The sequence below is a fragment of the Ixodes scapularis genome, unplaced genomic scaffold, assembly GCF_016920785.2.
Source record: "Ixodes scapularis isolate PalLabHiFi unplaced genomic scaffold, ASM1692078v2 PGA_scaffold2__306_contigs__length_199485367, whole genome shotgun sequence".
Taxonomy (NCBI): domain Eukaryota; kingdom Metazoa; phylum Arthropoda; class Arachnida; order Ixodida; family Ixodidae; genus Ixodes; species Ixodes scapularis.
Window position 1 is genome coordinate 136680930 of NW_024609857.1, and position 19726 is coordinate 136700655.

A 19726-nucleotide genomic window follows, 5' to 3' on the forward strand; every position below is an offset into this window, starting at 1 on the left:
CGTTGAGCGCAGTGAACGCAGCGTAGCGCAGAACGCGCGCCTTTCATTGGCCGGCAACCAGGAACTCGATATCTGCGTCCAATCAGAATCTGTGCGCGCTGCGCTACGCCGCGCCCGTCGACGTTACGTTGGAGTATAAACGTACCTTTAAGGACACTCGCCGAAAACAGGGGGCCGGTGGCCGAGTAGTCTAGCGCACACCAGCTCGGAGCACGTGGAGCGAAAGCTCGCGCTGCAGAACCCAGGATTCTGGGGGGCTATGTTGCACGATTTGGACTCCCAGGAGGCTAGGGAGAAGGAAGTGACGTCAACAACGCTCTTTGGATTTTGATTGGTGGAGTCGCTGATCACGCGTTGCGTGGTGCTGCTAAGATACCTTCATTCACACCTACGTCACTTCCTTCTCCCTAGTCTCCTTGGAGTCCAAAACGTGCAACATAGCCCCCCTGGGTTCAATCCTCGCCCCTGCCCGTTTCCATCTGGATGAGCATCGTACCGGCGTGCGGTCGTGTATCACTACTGCGTGGTGCACGTTAAAGCTCCAGGTTAGCGGTTGTACCGCACTGGCTAAATCGCTCGTCTACAGCTGAGACACCAGACGCCCACTGAGGCAGGCTAACTTCCGGATACACACAACAATTTGCTTTGCGCCGAAAACGCACTAAAAAAGAAGAAAACCAAGATCTGTGGAAACACGCTTGACAGGGGTAGCGGTACGGCCTTCGCATGCGCGACCACCCCGTCAACCGCACCGCATTCCGAGGCGTCGCCTGGTCACGTGCTCTGGCGGCGAGGGGACGGGGGTGAGAGAGAGAGGCGTCGCTGTCGTTCTGTCGAATGGAAATAAGGAGAGTGTCCTGTATTCCCCTAGCAAAGTACTCGCTAGAATGGGAAAAGTCCGCTTTTCGGTACGAAAATCTGAAAGCAGAGCAGACTATTTCTTACAGTATTTTCTTTGAAAGCTTTCAGCCTTTTCTGTGATGCATCCCAGGTGCCCAAGGACTTTAGCCGAACCCAGTTCACGCATTAGACGAAAGTATTTCGTCACACGTCGACGAATATTTGAATTCCCGTTTCTTACGAATAAGCAGAATAAGTGCCGTGACCACACTATACTCCGTTCACCCTTAAGCTGAGACTGTCGCCAATGGCACAAGCACGAGAGCTCGAGGCCGCTGCTTTGAAGCGTTCTTCCACAGAACGGGCGCGCTCGCTAGGAATGCATGTCTCAAAACCAGAAGTGTGGGCAAGCTCGCGCTTGTAGCTTTGGTTGCATGTTTCGGTGTGAAGGGAGTATAGACCAGTGTCCGCGCCAATTCCAGGGCGCCGCCATGTTTATCTACGCTCGCGCCACCACGCGGAGAGAACTGGCAGGCAGGAGGGGGGGGCTGCGTTGGCGGCGTTGCTTTGGGGAGCTGGATGCGGCAGGCTGTCCGAATGCACCGGCACATCGTGAAAGATGTCTTCACCAGAAGCCTCCGCGGCCCGTTCTTCAACAGATAAGATGTCGTGAACATTCGAGAACCCATCTCGATCGAGAAAACAAGAGAAAACCTTTCTTGTCTTAAATGTTCTCGGTGTCTGCTGACCCTTGACATCCGCGTTTCAGTCCGGGTTCATTGCGTAGTAAATATTTCGCTGCCGCTTTCTTGTAGCTTTCAAATGCTTGATTGTCGGCTTCTTGTATACGACATTACATTCGTGGCACGGTTGAGACCAATTTTCGCGATCTGCTTGCCTTTCTGCGGCTCCGCCGAGCCGAAATAAGTGGGAGGCGTTTACTTGATCGAACGCCGTTTTAGCGAATGAAAACGAGACCACGACGTTTCATCAAATGACTAGCGAATGGGTCTAGTTCCAAGACAGCTCGGATTAGGTTTCTTTTGTAATGTGCCGCCTTGTCTGCCGCCGTGAAGCGGCGAAAACGAGGGCTCCGAGTGTGTTAGCACGCCCCCCCCCCCCCCCCCCCCCCACACACACACACACACACACTGCGAGCGTCTGGGTTCGAAACTATTAATTGCCAGTTCTAAAGGATGGTACTTACTTGAAGTGGGAGCTGGAATTCTACGAGGTACCAGGAGACACTTACTATCGGGCAACGAAGCAGGGTGCCTGTGGGGACGGAGTCTAGGAACGCTACTGATTAATATTGTGACAGACGATTAGTTATGGTAACAGACGAAACTTCGACTCGTTTGTTCAGAAGTTCGCGGTGATATTTTATTAGCCCTCGTTATAGCACACCAAGGATCTTAGGCAGTGAAATTCACATCACGCAGGCTCGTCCGTCGTAGTCAAATGAGCGCAGTCGACGACGAAATGTAATGAGCTACTAAGCTTCACAAGGTAAATGCCCGCGAGAAAGAGTTTTGTGGCAGTCCAAAACACCGATCCAGCAGACGCACGTACGTGCGTTTACTCCGGACTCCATGAACCCGACGGCGCAAGATCAAAGCGATCAAAGAGCACCGCCGCCATCGCCACCCGGTTTTCTCTGCACTTCGCGCGACAACGGCACTGCAACGGAGGGCACTCACCTCGGCGTTAACAATCTGCGAAATAGATTAATTTCCCACTCTTGAAGCCATTCCAAATGATAAATGAAAATATCTCGGCGTTGTAGAACATCTGACGACACAACACGACACAGGCACGACCCAGCGCCTGCTCGGCGTCGTTGTTGCTCATGCAGGCCTGCTTATTTGTAGTTGAGACGATGATTCCACATCTTTCGTGCCACTCGTGGTGCCTGCGATAACTTCGAAGGGCAGGGGAATCTTCTCACGAGGACGTTGAAGACACTCAACACCGGAGCCACCAAAGCAATCGCACAAACCGTCGCCATGTTTGCTTCTTCTTCGTCACTGGCGGCGCGATCAACTCGTCGCGAGATGTTTTCTGGCTCGGCTAGATGGAAACCAACAGCGGCAAAGTGGCGTATGGACACACGGCTCTCACATTACGGGCACTATACTCACATACCGCGGTAAACAGGACCGATGCCGGCGAAACGGCAGTCGGCACACCAGCGAAGAAGCCTTCAACGGGAAGCGGCGGTGAAGGCCGACGCAGCCCCCCCTCCCCGTGAGCGTCTGGGTTCGAGATTATTGTTCGCTTTTGCTCCTTGCGGTCGAGGCTAAAAAGAGCACTTCCGGACAAAGGTCTATAAACATCGCTTTCGAATGACAAGTTCTATGTCGTGTTTCAGAAGCACGATAGCAAGCTTGGAGCACCGTGGCTTGGAGTCATCGCATCCGGTACCCAAGTACGTCACGACCACGCGATTGCTCATTTCGCTATTGAGTTGAGGATTAAAGCTAAGAAGGAAGAAGTGCAAAAATCCTTTCAAGATCCCTTTAGACAAGATAAACATCCTACCGTTTCAGACATACCTGTTGGCATCCGAGTTAACGCGCCGAATGTCCTCAATATTTCCTTAACGCTCCCCCCCCCCCCCCCCCCCCTCCAATTCCTCAATCGCAAAACTTTGTCCGTCCGAATTCATTCGTGCATTTCCCGCTAAATTTAGCGGGGAAATTGGCCTCACGTGACCCGATGTCACGTGACCTATATATGAATTCAGTCTCCACTCTTAATTTAGCAGTAGAATCGACAGTTTTCCAGCTAAATTTAACAGGAAGATTGACGTCATGTGACCCGACGTCACGGCATCCATACACAAATTCAATTTTCCCCAGCTAAATTTATCAAGGAAATTAATATTACGTGATTGGTGTATAGGTTACGTGACGTCAAGTCACGTGATCTATACACCAATTCAACGTCCCCCTTTAAATAGAGCGGTGAAGCTTACGTCACGCGACTTGACGTCACGACATCTATGAACCAATGCAGTTCCCAACTGACCGGGCGTAAGGTGACACTAAATTGAATTTGTGTATAAGTCACGTGACGTCAGGTCATGGGATCTATACAGCGATTAAATATCCCCCTCTAAAACGTCGCCGATACACAGGTTCAGTTTCCCCGCTAAATTTGACAGGAAAAGTAATGTCACGCGACCTGACATCAACTGCAATTTATGTATTTGTCGCGTGACCTATACAACAGCTCTGTCTGCTCGCTACATTTGGCGAGCAAATTAATATCACTTGAACTGACGTCACGTGGAGTTACATTGAATCGGTGTATGGGTCACGTGACCTATAACCAATCCAATGCATTTTCTTAGTTTAGTGGGAAAGCTTACGTCACCTGACCTGACCTCACGGGACCTATACACCAATTCCGTCTCATCGCTAAATTTGGCGGGAAATTTAACGTCACATGGTTTGATGTCATCTAGCATCAAACTGAACATTGGCGTCTAGGTCACGTGACATCAGGTTAAGTGACCTATGCACCCCCCAATTCAATTGCTCCCTCTAAACTTCGCGTGAACGCTTGCGTCACCTCGACTATATACAAATTTAGATTTCACGCTAAATTCAGCTTAAGAAATTGATAAAAAAAAACAGAGGTTTTTCTCTCCCCGAAAAGTCCGTTAAATGTCTTCTGATTCAATTTAAATGATTGCTTCTTAAAAGGACACTGCAACCTTGAAAAATAATTTTTTTTTTGTTTCAAGCTATTAATAATGCCGTCAGAAAACCACCCAATTAATATTTTGCTACAGCGTCACGTATATTTTAATGAAGTAAAAAAACACAACCGCTGCAAACCGAAACTGAAACTGGACTGGGCAAGAAGAAGAAATATTAAAAAAAAAAGCGTTGCCAAAAAATCAAGTTGCTGAACAAGTTTTTTTTTTTTTTTTTCAATCAACGTATATCCAGCTTTTTTTTTTAAAGCCACAAAAAACGGGAGTCATATTTATTTTCCTATTTGATTATTGAGTGTGATGACTTTTATCATATTCGCTGGTGGTGTCTAAGCCATGGAAAACGGCAGGTGCCCGCGGAGAAGGGAGTGAGCGCCATTCAAACCAGCCAGTTCTGATTGGCGGTTTTCGGGCGGGAAGAAAACGAATTTCGAGTCGCAAATGGGGTTCTGGGTAGTTGGGCTCTAATGTATTATGTACAATTAAAAACTTTGGCGAGCGTAAATGCCCTGTCAGTGTCCCTTTAAGGAAGCGATGAAACGATTTTTGTACTTTGCGCAAATACCGGATAGAACAGATCGCCGACGTTAATGACCTGTGAAACAGCCGTTCGTTTTTCACCAGAAGCAATCGAAGTCGCAGAGAAAATTAAAGAAAAACGAGCAGCGTTCACCCCCTCTACTCGCAGCCAGAATTAGCGACCACGTGATCTGGAACCGATTATATCCCGTTAATGTCGATCATAGCAACGCGCTGGGGGTTGGCAAGGCACAGGACACGCGCTCAGTTTCAGACTTTGTTAGGGTTGGGTTATTGTCGTCATTGCAGCGATTGGACACGGGCCGCTAGCCGAAGGCTTTTCGAGCTACTGATTACCACGAGCCCAAATCGAGTGCCCACGCAATGCTCGGGTCCAATCTATGATCCGCATATCAAATATCGTCACTGGAGGATACTACGATCCCGCAGTTCGCGAAGCAGAGGTTTAATGAAAATGCTCGATTTTGTCCTTAAAATTACACCGCGACAAAGGACTTTCTTAGCCAGTGGCGTTGCGTGCGAGTATCTTTGAGTCCCACGAGTGCCAGTAAGCTCGTGTAAAGTGAAAAAAAGTCCAAATGAATATCGTTGTAACGCCCCTTAAAATACTTTATCTCATGCATTTATACTTAGAAGATAAAGGTCTCTGACAAAAGTCTAACTGCATAGATAATCCGCTGGCGGCGCGGGGTATCGCAATGGTGCTCCCAGGGCGGCTATGTTCGATCAAGGTGCACTGCGGGAAGCGACCTTCGTTTTTGCAGGAGCCACATAGAGGGGCGGCTGGCGCGGCCGTGAAGCGGCATCTGCAACTTAGGGAGCAACAACAACAACAAAAAAAAAGAATATATATATATTGCGGTGACACGCCGCGCTTGCGCCGTTGTCCAGTTATTGGTTTCCTGTTTTCCTCTATGCCCTCTGTAGAACGTAGCATCCGACGAAAACGTCGTACCTCCACTTTCGGTTCACGAGCAAGCCGTAGCTGCGCGTTGTTATCTGGCCGGAGACGCCCGGATGTACCGGTCGCGTAGCGCTGGATCGCCCTTTTCGTAGCTGGATCGGGGCACGGAGGGCGGAGCCATGACGTCACAAAGTCACGTGACATGTGGCACTTGACACATGACATCACTGCTTGGTTTAGTTGTTTTTGCTTCGTGGCATGTGTCACGTGACACATGACGACACTGCTTAGTTGCCCGGCGTCTGAACCTATACGGAGGGCAAGTTCGCCTGCTTCTTGCGCAGGGGGTAGCGGTGACGTCAGAACGCCGAGTCCTGATTGGCTGATCGCGACCCCCTATCTGAGCGTCGTCTGCTCCTTTGCAACGTCGTCTGCTCGCAACGCCGTCTGCGTCTGTCTTACCTTTCTTGCGACTTTCGGAAGTGCAGAGGCCAGATTCACGAAACGGTCTTACGCCAAAAATGTGCGTAAGACAAAACTTAAGAACAAATTCATATTCACGAAACGAAATTTTCGTAAGTTTTGCGCAGGTTACGACGAAATCCTACGACAGCTCCGAAGCTGTCTTACGCACTTCTCACGATCAAATCAGCATGGCCCACAGCGTCGCGGGCGCGACGACCCACGGACGTTTATTTTTCTACGTGCGCTTCTCACGGGTCCCGACTTCAAGCAACAAGAAAAAAGTAAAACGTACTTGAAACAGGCCACGACGAACAAGAACGCTGGATCCACAAACACCCGGGAAAAGCTCCAACGGCCACGATTCCGCCGAACGCGACCAAGCGAGCACGGCCGTTAGGCCTAGCAGGCACTCCCCGACTCGGCGACCGTCTGCCCACGACCGGCTGGCGTGCTGAATGGAATATGCCCGTGCAACCCTTGTGAACCCTTCCCGTATTATGCTTTGATCGCTGACCTCAATTTTAGATTAAGAGGTCAATTTCTTCCTCTTGTTATCTCCTTGTTTCCCGAGGCAACGGTGAGTCTCGTCGGTGAAAAAGCGGTGAATCTTCGACAGACGCAGGAAAGGTAAAGCAGCCATCGCTTTGACTAGCACACGTAAAGCAGACGACGTTCACAGCGGGTCTCGCCGCGCACGAAAGGAGGGAAAAAGTATTTGGGGGGAGGCACTCACTTGATCGAATGACGTTTTAGCGAACGCCCACGTTTCATCGAACGACACTTTAGCGAATAGTCGGACGCCGCGAAGCGGCGTTTTCGGGTGGGCCAAGTGAGTTCATATTTTTGTAATTAGTTGCCGCAGACTGTCGCCGCGAAGCGGCGTAAAGCGCAGCGCGACGGATGGGTTAACGCGCGCCCCCGTTATTCGCTAAAACGACCATTCGCTCAAATGTCGCCGTTCGCTAAAATGTCATTCGCTCTTGTGATATGGACCCGTATTTGGGAGGGAACTTGCGGAATCTAACACGCTCACCTCTCGGTTCTTAGCAAACAAACCTCGGCGCCTTGGGACACCTCGCCAGTGAGTCCTTTGACTTTCCTCCTTGATGCGCGTCTGCTAGTTGTTAGACAAAAACAACGTACCGCTCGAGTTATTTCGTCTGCCCTCTCTGAAAGGCAAAATCGAGCTCGCTCGTTAAGACCTGCACTTCCGAAAGTCGCAGGAAAGGTAAGACAGACGCAGACGACGTTGCGAGCAGACGACGTTGCAAAGGAGCAGACGATGCTGAGATAGGGGGTCGCGATCAGCCAATCAGGGCTCGGCGTTCTGACGTCACCGCTACTTCCTTTCTCATGCGCAGAAGACGAAAATGAGCCCACTTGCGAGGCGTACAGCGGCGCCTCGAACGTAACGTGAGGTGCGCCTCGCGTTTTTTTACGCCCGGCACGCCGAACTTCTAGGGGGAGGAGCAACCAACATGACTGCTCAATGCCACGATTTCGCGGTAGCGGCCGTGGGTTCAGAGTCACGGAGCTCTGTGCGTCGGCTCTGGTCAGCGCTAATAATGAATAACCCTTTCTTTATAAACGCAGCGTCCAGATCTGAACGAGCGCTTGAAAAAGAACTCGGCCTGGCAGCAAGTCTGTACGCGGAAGTTCGAGCGAGCGCACGCCGGTGTAGCGATTCTGCTTCTTTGTAAAGTTCTGAAAGACCCACGCCAACGTATAGAGTCTTTTTCCCTATGGCAATGGCGACGCATGTGTAGCTGTGAGGCAAAAAAAGGGGAAAGCAGCGAAACGGGAATCCGAGCTGTGGCGGGGTGCACTGAACCGCGAAAGCAACACACTTCCGATCGAAGCAGACGACCTATAGCGTTTGCCGTGTTCTCTGCATTCGCTCTGCACAAGCGCCGCCTGGCCGTTCTTGCTTTCGTTTCTATAGTTTCGGTATTTTGTCTCCCCTAAACTCTTTTGAATAAAGGTGGTTGCTTCCGATGGAGCGTTTCACGTGTTGTTAAAGAAACATATACAAGACGTATCTTCAGTAATAATGTAAATAACACGTGCTGGAAAAAAAGAAACGAAAACAAACGGCCGCTTGGCCGCGGTACCTACCGTTTGTGACCTCTACATCCACAAGACGTCCAGGTCTAATCGGACCTGTGTATCTCGTGGAAAGAGGTCGACAAACGTGGTGTAACTTATATAGGAGACACCGGTCAAAGCAAACAGCCGACCAAAACATAGCTGATGAATGCGTCGCTGCAGTCGGCTTTCGACGATTGACCATACGCTCACTAAAATGTCTTAGGCGGGATTAATCTTGCTTTCATGGAAAGAAATAAGAGTAAAGTCAGACAGTAAACTCTGACGCGATTGGTTAGAACGCATCACTCCAAGCTTTCACCGTGATTTTTAACACACCATCGGACTTGTCGTTCGCAACTGATAATCCTGGAAGTGACGTCACGGGTATGAACCATAAGTGGGCACCACAGAAACATCTCGTCGACAATGAAACGGTTTTAACACTAACGTGTTCTGTCGTAATGACGTACATGCTATGGACTCTCTACGATCGCGCACCTTGAGCGCCAATCAAGGCTGTGCACACACAATCTTCACTTTTCAAATGTCCAAAAAGTTGTCCTATAGTCGTGCCTATATCGGCAATGTATTTAAATGCCAAAAGTAAGCGCTCTCTTATTTTAATTTTTTCTTATTCTAACCAGCTAATACTGGCCAGTCTAAAGAAGCTCTTAATTATAATGAACGACAGTAATTTACTGATGACAGCACCAATTAACAATTTATCCCTTGGTGGTTAAAGCATACCGTAATATCCTGAGTCATCGCCCATCCCCGAGTCATCGCCCACCCCACTCTTTGGGAGAATATTGATTTGCAAAAAAAGCACCGAGTGATCGCCCACCCATAAAAATGCCTCAGCTCAGACTCTGCTACCCGCGAACATCCATCCTATTCTAATGACGCGGCTGCAGGCGTTATAGTTGAAGAACGAGTAAAACGAAGGGGGGAAAGCCACTCTACGCTGAAAATGTATTTCCTCCCCGATTTCCGCTACCTCACGTGGGACTACATGCGTGCGAAAGGAAAACGACGGAGGTAACAAAATAATAAACTTTGTTTTGTAAAAAAAAAAAAAAAACTTCGTTCGGACTAAAAAAAAAAGAAGTCGGAAAGTTAACACAATCAGTAACCTATTCAGGAATCGCAAGATCAGCGAACGTGCCATATCCCGAAATGTAACCGTAGAGCGTAAGGTCAAAGCCCGTCTCCGCCGAAATATGGTCACCGCGAACCCACTCCTTCTCCCGGAACGTCGTGATCTCGGTTGGTACGTTGTCCAACGCTTTAGACAAAGCCAACGGGTAAATAAAGATTTGCTCAATCGCCGCACACAGACGTTTGTCAAGCGTCCCATATCGAGCTTTTTTGTTCGTGATGCTGTCCGCGCCACGCAGCAACACCGAGCCCACCCGCGTTGGTAGCACACCGCGCTCGCACGCACGCATGTATGTACCAAATAAGAAAGGTGAGCAAGAGTCCCCGTGATCGACAAGGCGCCCAACTTGGCCATACGCCGAAGTATTTTCCAACTCCATCACCTGCTTTCCCGCTTCTAGCAGCATCGCTCTTCGTCGCTTCTTTCGCCCGCTCTCTCGCTCGCTCGTTGCGCCTGGTTTGGTTTTTTATCTTCTTGTTTGCTCTTTTTTTTTTATTAACGTAAAGAACATAGCAAAACGTGTTTTCACAGAACAAACATTCACGCGGTATGTCGATCCGTGGTGCTCATCGGGCGTTTGCAAGCAATGGCCTTTTGCGACAGTAAAACTTTATTTCACGAGTATTTCTTGCAGAAACCAACGAAACTAATTAGAGTTTTGAGTTTAATTTATCTTTTGTGCAGTTGCGCTAGATATGTACAAAAAAAGGCATGTTTTTTTTAGCTTTATCCACACTTTTTGTTCTTGCCGTCCAAGACATAACCCACGATTTCATTTTTTTTTTTTTTTTTTTTCACGCGACAGGGGGGTGGTTGATAACCCGGGATATTACGGTAGTTATGCAATAGTGCGAAAATAGGGATGCTCAACGTAAAGAAATGCGCCCATCTTAGTTTTACTCAGAAAAATAAGAAAAAAATCTCAGTATCAATGGACCTTTTCCCAGTAAGCTTCTACGCATGCGTACGCTCTCCCCCTAAGCCTAACTTCCCGCTGTCGCCATTTTGCAGGGCACGGTCCAGCACGACCAACAACGTCAGCTTCTACCTTCACGCGTATTGAGTATATTTTGACGCTTTGTTTTTTAGTATCGATAGCATAGGGAATGAAAAACACCGAAAACCGATACAGTGGTTTGTTGTCAATGTGTTCTGACAAGCGGAGGTATGTTGAACTGCCCTTTATTGGTAGTTCGCAGACAACTCCCCAGACGGCGCTTGTTATTCCAAAAAAAGGTCCATTGAACAATGAAGTTGTACCAAGAGAACAAATATTTAAATATCCAGGTGTCACGGTTGATTCTAGCTGATTACACATGGAAAGCACATATGGACAATGCAGTTATGAGGGCAGGGTGAGCACGTTGATTTCTGCGTCGAACTTTGAAACAATAGACTCAATCTCTAAAAGAGCTCGCATATGTTGCCTCTATGCGTCCGGTGTTGAAGTATGCCTACACTGCCTCTAGCAGCCTTCCCAAAGAAACCACGTTGAAAAACTAGAAGTCACAAACCTGTGCTGCTCGTCTTTTCTGGGACGGTACGACCTAAAAAAGTATCACTGCTATAACCCTTATTCGGGCAGTCATTCAAAAATGGAACTAAAATTATATCACAATCAGTATTTCCTTAAGGAACCAATTCAAGCACCAAAACATTATTTTTTGTGGCATTTTATTTCACATTTAAGAGATAGGACATGTATCTCCCAGTGCACACTGCCCGTCAGGGGATAACAAAATGTTGAATATTTGAAACAATAATTACTTCTTGTGGTACAACCTGAAGCAGTTTCTTGGGGACTTTCCCGTCACTATGCAAAGCCTAACTTTGCACTTTGCACAGGCAATTGATGTTTGGCCGCTTGGGCAGTACCAGTGATGTGATTGCTGCGCCAATTGCGCCAAACTGCGCCAAGGGGCTAACCCTGCTACATCCTGCTACATTTTGCCAAAATATGGGTAACCTGCGCCAAGCCTGCGCCAAAGGACTAATTTTGGTCGCCTTTGAAAACCGAAACTAAACTGAGTACCGTAATTGAGCACACATGAGCTAGGTGGTGCAAGCGGCCATCCGACGCAAAGTACCCTGCATCAATCGTTCATCCGGTCTTGCATGATTTTTCCCGCCGTCTCTCGTCTCGCGTCTTTAAAAAAAAAAAAAAAAAAAAATTCAATGATAGACGTGGGCGTGTGCGGACGCTCCGACGCTAGCGTGCTGGGTACCAGCCATGCCGTCATGCGGTGAAACGAAACCATGTTTTTGCGCGGCGGGGATTACTTTATGGGCTGAAGCACTCGCTCCTGAAAGCAACGGCCGTGGCCAAACTTTATTTGGTCTCTGCCTGCCAGCCACCTTGGTCGCGCGGCGTCGGGTGTTGCCGACCCTACGTCACTGCAATTATGGCACTTTCTAAACTGAAACGTAAGGACTGCCGCATGTTCATCAACAATCCTGTTCTTGTTTAATATACTACTACAAATATCCCTTTAGCTCAAAGACTGCTGTGTCGAAGTATTGATTGCCTAGGTTTCTTTCGGTAGGCTTTCTTTCGAGACGTACCCCGGTACCTGAAAAATCAGCCGCGAAAGATGTTGGTGAAGAAAAGTGAGATAAAGCAAACAAGGCAATGTCCGCATGCTGAACCCGCACAGCGTGCTTGTTTGTCTTGAGTTCAGTCGTTGCAGAAAGCGCTCCAAGAACTTTTTGACCCTGGCTCGCGACGTCTTGCATCGATGCGCTCAGGTTCTTTTTTTTTCTGTGTTTAGCTTGTACCTCGCCTGCCGGCCTGGCAAGCATGTGCCGCTGGACTGTTTTTTTTTTTTTTTTGTCGTATGTCGGACAGTTACCTTTTGCATACAATTTTGGGAATTAGTTGGAGACAGAGCGGAGTGGCATGGTTTCGATCGAACAGCCATCTTCGCTCGCGCGACAATTTCGCATTGCACGGCAGTAGTTAGGTGTTTCATCTGTTGGAGACTGCTTCCATTTATTATATTACTAGTCAACCTAATGATGTGATAATAGAGAGTTTTAGTAGATCGTGTTTTTGGGCCACGCTACTTGTAGCGGGAGCTCGCGCTACCCCTTCGATGCATGCTCCGAAGCGCGAGCCTGTAGCGGTAGCGGTCCTTTGAAAACGATCTACTAAAACTCTCTATTTACTACTAAGCTGGTCATTTTCAAATAGATTTTAATTTGCGCAGTTTGGTCCGATTTATTCGTATCATTTAACTAAAGCATTGCAAAATGTGTTATGTCATTGGCATTTCAGTTAAATGTTGAAAGACTCCCAGGTGGTCTATCTTGACAGTAATTGGTTGATTGCGGCGAGCAATGTGTCCTTCGTTTGTCCACCACTTAAAATTAATCTTTTTTTTTTTTCTAAGAATTTTTGCTTTAAAAGCCACTTTCGCTGCTCCGAAACACTGTTTTAGCTGCTCCAAAAGCCAGTTTTGCTGCTCCAAAACTTTGTTTTGGCTGCTCCAGAAGGTGCTCCAAAACGGCTTATGCCAATCACATCACCGCAGTACCTGCAGCGACCTTTGCCTTCCAGTGTTGGTAGGTGACCCACACCGTCGTAGCGGACATCGGTGACAGGTGCTGCCGTGGTCTGCATTCTTGGGCGCTGCGCCGCAGGTTCTTCATCGAGGGTGGAAGAAGGTCTCCCTCTTTTCGGGGGGCTTGCATGCATCAAAGCTTCTGAAACAGCTAGTCGAAATTGTTTCAGTCGCATTGCCTTCACGCCAGTGAGGTTTGACTGTCGTCGGTGTAGTAGCCAAGCGTTGTTCACGGATATATCGAGAAGCTGGCTGAAGATGCCTAAGTACCATCGCTTTGTGCGGAATGGGGTGCGATAAAGCGCTGCGTACATGTCTGCAAGGTCAACACCGCCCATGTGAATGTTGTACTGTTTCACAATTTGTGGGCAAGAAACTGGAATCTTTTGACGCTCCTTCTTGTCAAACCTGTTCGCTGTTTCCACTGGGTCTTGTGAGACACAAGAGCTTGCAACTATTACAGTCTTGTAGCCAGCCCATTTCACGACTGCAAGTCCTGCCACATTGTCCACTTTGTAGTCAAAGCTGCCTCTTCCCTCCTTCAGCAGTGACTTGTCATCCTTTAGGGAGCAGCCTCGAAGCCTGTTGCTTCGAATGGTGCCGAGACTGTGCAAAGAATACCTTTCTTTCAGTCGTGAGATCAGTTCCAGCGAGGTGAAGAAATTATCAAAGTAGACGATGCTCTCATTTGGACGAGAAATGCTCTCGCACAAGTGCAACACAACCTTTGCGCCGAGACCAAGCGCCTCTTCCTCTTCTGCAAGTCTGATACCTTCGAATGTTGTTGCGCCGGTGTACAGAACGAAGTCATGAACCATCCCAGAAACACCCGCACGTACAAACAGTTTGAAGCCCCACTTTTTAGGTTTTTTGGGGAGGTACTGCCTCAGGTTCCCCGCCTTTTTACCCTTGTACGGGATCATCATCTCATCAATGGAGAAGAGATTTTCGCTCTCTGTGGCCTTGCATTTGCTCAGAATGTGCTCAAGCACAGGTTTTATCTTGTAGGCTCAGTCAGTTTCAACTGGCTGGAGGTTATCAATAAAATGGATGAACCTTCGGAGCTTCTTGAACCGTTTTACAGGCATCACATTGGCGATCTTGTCACATCTTGTTTGATTGGCCCAGTAGTCTTCAAACGAAGGCATCCCGACGACGCCCATCATAAGAAGAATTCCGATGAAGGACCTTAACTCTGCAACGTTCGTGTTGATTGAGCATCCGGTCTGTTGAGTGGAATACAGATTTGTCTCGTAAACCACCTTCTCAATGAACTCATCGCCAAAATACATCTGAAAATACTGCAGTGGAGTGAGATCTTCCGGTGCAAGCTCAAACTGCGGTTCTGGAGCTCGGAAGTCGTGGTCGAAACTTGTCTTTCTCCATTTGTACTTGTCACCTTGTTTCGACGAGGCGGCGTTCTTTGGCAATTCGGCTTCGTCTTCCGAGAGGGATTCTTCTACTTCCAAGCTTCTACTCCTTGCCTTGAAGCTGGTGTCATCATTGTCCGTGTCCGTTTCATCATCGCTTGATGAGTCGACGTCGGATATTCCACCTTCAGGAGGGATCACTGTGGCTCTCTTTCTCAATTGTGAGCCATAAAATGTCCTTGCAGTTAGCTCCTGCACAAAACAAAAATAAAAAAAAACATTGGAAAAACGTATACAAAACAGTGGAACGAATACCCCAAACGTGCAGTGTATCCTGTGAGATACACACGGATTATCACCCTGCTTTGCATAATTGGATCGGGGTATTCGATTAAAAATACATCACCAAAGTGTTTGCACACTTTTGTTTAAAATCGCAATGTTAGATTTTGATTACCGTTTCAACGTTTAGAGTACAAAGTAGCACTTGCCGTGGACACGTGGACGCCAGCACTGGTCGACGCCATGTTCTGTCACTCACGAAGAAACACTTGCTGTAGGCTCCGGGAGGTGGCGCTAGGTGTCTCGGCCGCCGCGGAGGATGTGTTTAATGAGATACATTGCCCATTTGAGGGAGTATATATTTACAGTGATTTTTATTTGTGCGTTTTAAGTCTGTATCCCCGGAGATACAATAAACGAAAGAGGGATAATAAAAGAACTAATGCCGATTTCCACTTGTCATTTTGGCGTGCACCGGGATATGTATTACCTTTTGCTCACGGAGTAACACCACGAAGCCAATCAAGGACCCTGATTGGCCTATTTGAAAGTGCCGCTCTTTCGGAAGCAGGAGAACGACAATGACCATTTCCAGCTCGTTGACTGCTCCCAGAGATAAGAAAACGACTCTCACCGAGGACGGCGGCGGGGTCGCCCTTTTCAAAGGTGCAGTGGTTGACGGCGAGGCGCATCACTGGGGCGCGTGTTAACCCACCTGACGACCCTCGTTTACGCCGCTTCACGGCGACAGTCTGCAGTGACACATTATACTCCGTTCACCCTGAGACTGAAACTGCAGCCAAAGCTATATGCGCGAGCTTTAACGCGCTCCTTTCTTTCAGCAACCTCATGTTCTCGCGCTTGTGACATTGGCTGCAGTCCGAGCTTAAGGGTGAACAGAGCATAGGCAGTATTCACTGGCGGCCATAGCTGTGTGCACGAATGCTGAGCGCGTGCTGACGGTGAGCTTCCACAGTTCTTTTACAACGTGCAGTCCGCACCATCAAGAGTGCCGGTCTTAGCAGCCTATTGATGTGAGCTCGTTCTGAGCATGCGCTCTAAAAGTACCCACAAATATGGCGTCCAGTGAATACTCCCTATACAAGGCGACACAAACGGTACGGGCTGACGATAGATTTTTGGCGGTAAAAAAAAGGTTCACTGGTCCGCGTGTTAAACCACCCAACCCCCTTGTTCACGCCGCTTCGTGGCGACAGTTTGCGGCGATACATTACAAGGCGACACAATGGGCGCGGCTGAAAATGGATATTTGGCGATAAACAAAAGGCTATAGCGTTTTGTTTAGTACTCCACCACGCGGTTTTGGGTTCGTATTCGCCTCCTAAGACTATAGTTTTAGGAGGCGAATGCAAACCTAAAACCGCGTGGTGGAGTGCTAAAAGCGTTTCGGCGGCCCTAATCCGCGTGTAGATGCAAAACGCTAAGCTGACGGCGTCGCGTCGTTCCCGATAGGGCTATACGCCCTATCGGAAATTTCTGAAGGCCGCATCTCTATATTCGAGGCGGCATTTCGATGTCGGTGGGGGCATCTGTGTACGCGCAAAACATTGGCGCGCGCATTTGTGACGTGCCTCAAAAAACGCCGATTAGGGGCCTCGGATTCGCTCCATGGTTTTACTACGTGACGAAGACAACACACGCCTCCGGCGTCGACATCTATGGAGAGCGCGTCCGCCGCTGGTCGTTTGGTATCAACCCGGACGTCTTTCGCTCGTCGTTTTGGAGCAGCGCCCACTCCGGATTTTGGTTCAAAGTGCGCGCCCGGATCTCGATCTGCCGATTTTCTCAGTGCCAAGCAGAAACCCATGTCTGGGGGCACGTGTCTCCTGCCTTGCCGAGCATGACGGGATCGGCAGGCGACCAACGGCGGCTCAGCGCATGCAGGGGCTTTCCGGAAATAAGGAAAGCCCAGGGCGATGGGGAACGCCGGGAAGACAGTCGGACACTTTCGGAGGCTTGTCATCTTCCGCCGGTGATGTCGGAGGCGCGGTGACTCTGCGCGGATCGCATGCTCCGTAGCGGATTTAGGTTCGTGATCCAAAACTACCAGTGAAATTCGCCAGAAGATACAATTTATTGAGCCTCGGGTAAAGAAAATAACGACTAAATGGTTTATATACTATCCATTATAACATCAATATCATCAATAGTTCGTGATGCCTTTTACCTCCTAATTATAGGTCACGGCGTAAAGATCGCGTCCACAACAGATTTGAGCTCTGTACCAGGTATGAATAGGGGAAGATTTCTTTTTTCTTAAAACCACTCAAGAATTAAATGCCCTGTTAGGGATGTTTGTGAAGCAAATACAGAAAATATTTTGTTTATGTTTTTTCGCCACCCGCGATAACGCCTGATGCGGGTGTCGCAATTGAAAATTAATAAATAAAGAAGTTGCAAAAACTAGGGCATGAAGTAGCTTGGCTGGGGTAACAAATGGGCCGCACAAATACCTTTATTTTATCAAGCCGCACTAAACAAATTACCGAACCAATTAGCGTAATCGTTTCTAGGCATGGCAGTCGTGTACCGATGTAACATTGTCACGTTCATTCTCGCGTTTATTAGCTGAACTGGCGAGAGGCAAACGAACTCATTATCCCAAAAGCGGCAGGCCGAGCCAGAGCTCAGATCTGCTGCAGCTAAGTGCAGACTGTTAAATGCTAGTTCCACCGCGCACACGTCCTAACTTCTTAATTTACCCTCAGCTATATGCCACCGCCTCTGATGGCCGAGTTATAGGAGTGGTTCAACAGGCGTCCGCTCTGCAAATGCATTTCCGCGAGCCACCACGTTGAGGGGAGCCTGACCGCTGGTCATTAATTATAACAGAGCCCCGGAGGCCACTCCGTCGTCCGGCACATTATGTACAGGTCGGCGAACATTTAGCGCCAGTCCGCCAGTCGACGAACAATTACTCTCCGGGGATCGGTGAAATGTCTCACGCCGGGGCCCCCTCGGCGGCAATTGCGGGCTTTCGTCTCATATCCATCCGTTATGTCATCCCGGTGATGGCGCATCTTAATGAGCGGCTTTCCAGCGGCCTCTTCGTGGTCTTAGATTTCGTCGCGTTCGCAGAGAAGCGCCAATTTATTATGCCGAAGTGTTTCAGCTGCATAATCTGAATTCCGCCATAAAGCCCTTCCAGGGTCATGTGTTATAGGCGAATATCAAATGTAGCCGATTGAGGCACCGGTGGTGCAGCCACGTTCGGGAAGTTTTGTGCTGCAGGATACTTATTTACTATGTAAAAGACGCATGAGACACGTTGCACGAATGTTCAGAAGATGCATGATAGACACGAGCCTTTTCAGTGTGTCTGACAACCCGAAATACAGGGTTTTGTTTCCTCCGTTTTTATTGCCACAGACGACTAGAAACAATTCCTTGACATCACACCCTCCCCCAAATTTTAAAGATTAGAAACTAGGAAATTGCAAATAGTGAGTAAAAATAAATACTTTTATGGGTGTGATCCTGCTCTTTGCCTAACGGTAAGACGTGGAAGCAGACGGGTGCATTAAACACTGTCTTGGAGGTCCGCCCTCTGCAAACGCACGAGAAGTGACACTGTTGCAAGACCTCGTCAAGGTGGTATGGAGGGCTGCTGTCTGAGTCAAAATGCGTTCACTCGTATGTTTTATTTTTGCTGTTTTTTGTGTGTTTTTTTTCTGTGTTCCGTCAGCTGAGCCTAGGTGAAGTCCTGGTGGTCTCGTAGCGTAACATACGAGCTGCGTCTAGTAAATATACGGACCAGTTTAATTCCTAGACAATTATGAGAGATCACTTAAAAATACATATTAGATTCTTTTTGACTAAGAGCTTTTGTACCCTGCCATCGTAGAGTTATGTTGGGTTGGCTGGTCCCTGAACTGTAGAACAGCCGGAGTCATTTAGTCAACCATGGGGTAGTTTGTCTTTCAATATGATCTTTCGAAAAAGCCAAAGAAGGTGAAAATTCCTCGGAACCAAGTCAGGTCAAAGGGGTTGGTGTGGCAGTACTTCCCAAAGAAATTGGCGAATAACCCATCCCCAGAACTGAGGTGATCCCTAATGAGAATGTCCAGAAATGTTTTGCTTATTACACAGTAGCCTCCGAGACTTCGCGAACAGTAACTTGTCTACCATTCAAAATCATCTGTTCGACACTGTGTATGACTTAGTTTAAAATGACTCTTTTCAGCCAACTTTCATGGGGTAACTATCAACGAATTCACAACTATCCCAAACGTTTTTTTTATTTTTTTTAAAAATCTAGTGAACACAGGAAGCGTGCTAAAAGCTTGTCTCCAAACACATATGAAAATTGATGAGGAAATTCGGCGGGTTTAAGACATTCATTTACCAAAAACTGCATGACCACTCTGCTTCTGCACTGGAGTCAACTATACCAACGACATATTAAATAACACAGCGCGAGAAAGTAGTTCATACCTGTAACTTTCACCACAAGGTGTCCGGTACATAGTGTTCTCTTTTGATACTAAGCTAAGTAACGTTTGTTGTCTGGTTATCGGGACAAAGCCCGAATATTTACCGAACGCCTCAAGTAAACATGACTTCAAGAAAGCAAATTTAAAGTTATCAAGTCGATGACATAAATGGTAACCGGTGCAGACCTGTATTTCTTGCTGCCACAAAAGGGTAGTGTCGTAACACAATAACGTGGTAACCTGTCGTTTTTGTGCAGTCTACGCTTCCATCTTCGTCATCGCCAGGAATAATCATTCGAGTTTCGTTCAAGCATCATCGTATGGCAGCAACCAAAATTGG

General features: G+C 48.1%; 1 protein-coding gene across 1 annotated transcript in view; it reads right to left on the reverse strand.

Moving 5' to 3' along the window:
* LOC120849994 (piggyBac transposable element-derived protein 3-like) overlaps window positions 1–14206 on the reverse strand; it is an 89552-nt gene extending 75346 nt beyond the window's left edge. Inside the window, exon 1 of the mRNA XM_040222329.1 lies at window positions 13254–14206. Coding sequence (XP_040078263.1) covers window positions 13254–14206 — 953 coding nt within the window. The remainder of the gene's footprint in view (window positions 1–13253) is intronic.
* Between the last annotated feature and the right edge of the window lie 5520 nt (window positions 14207–19726).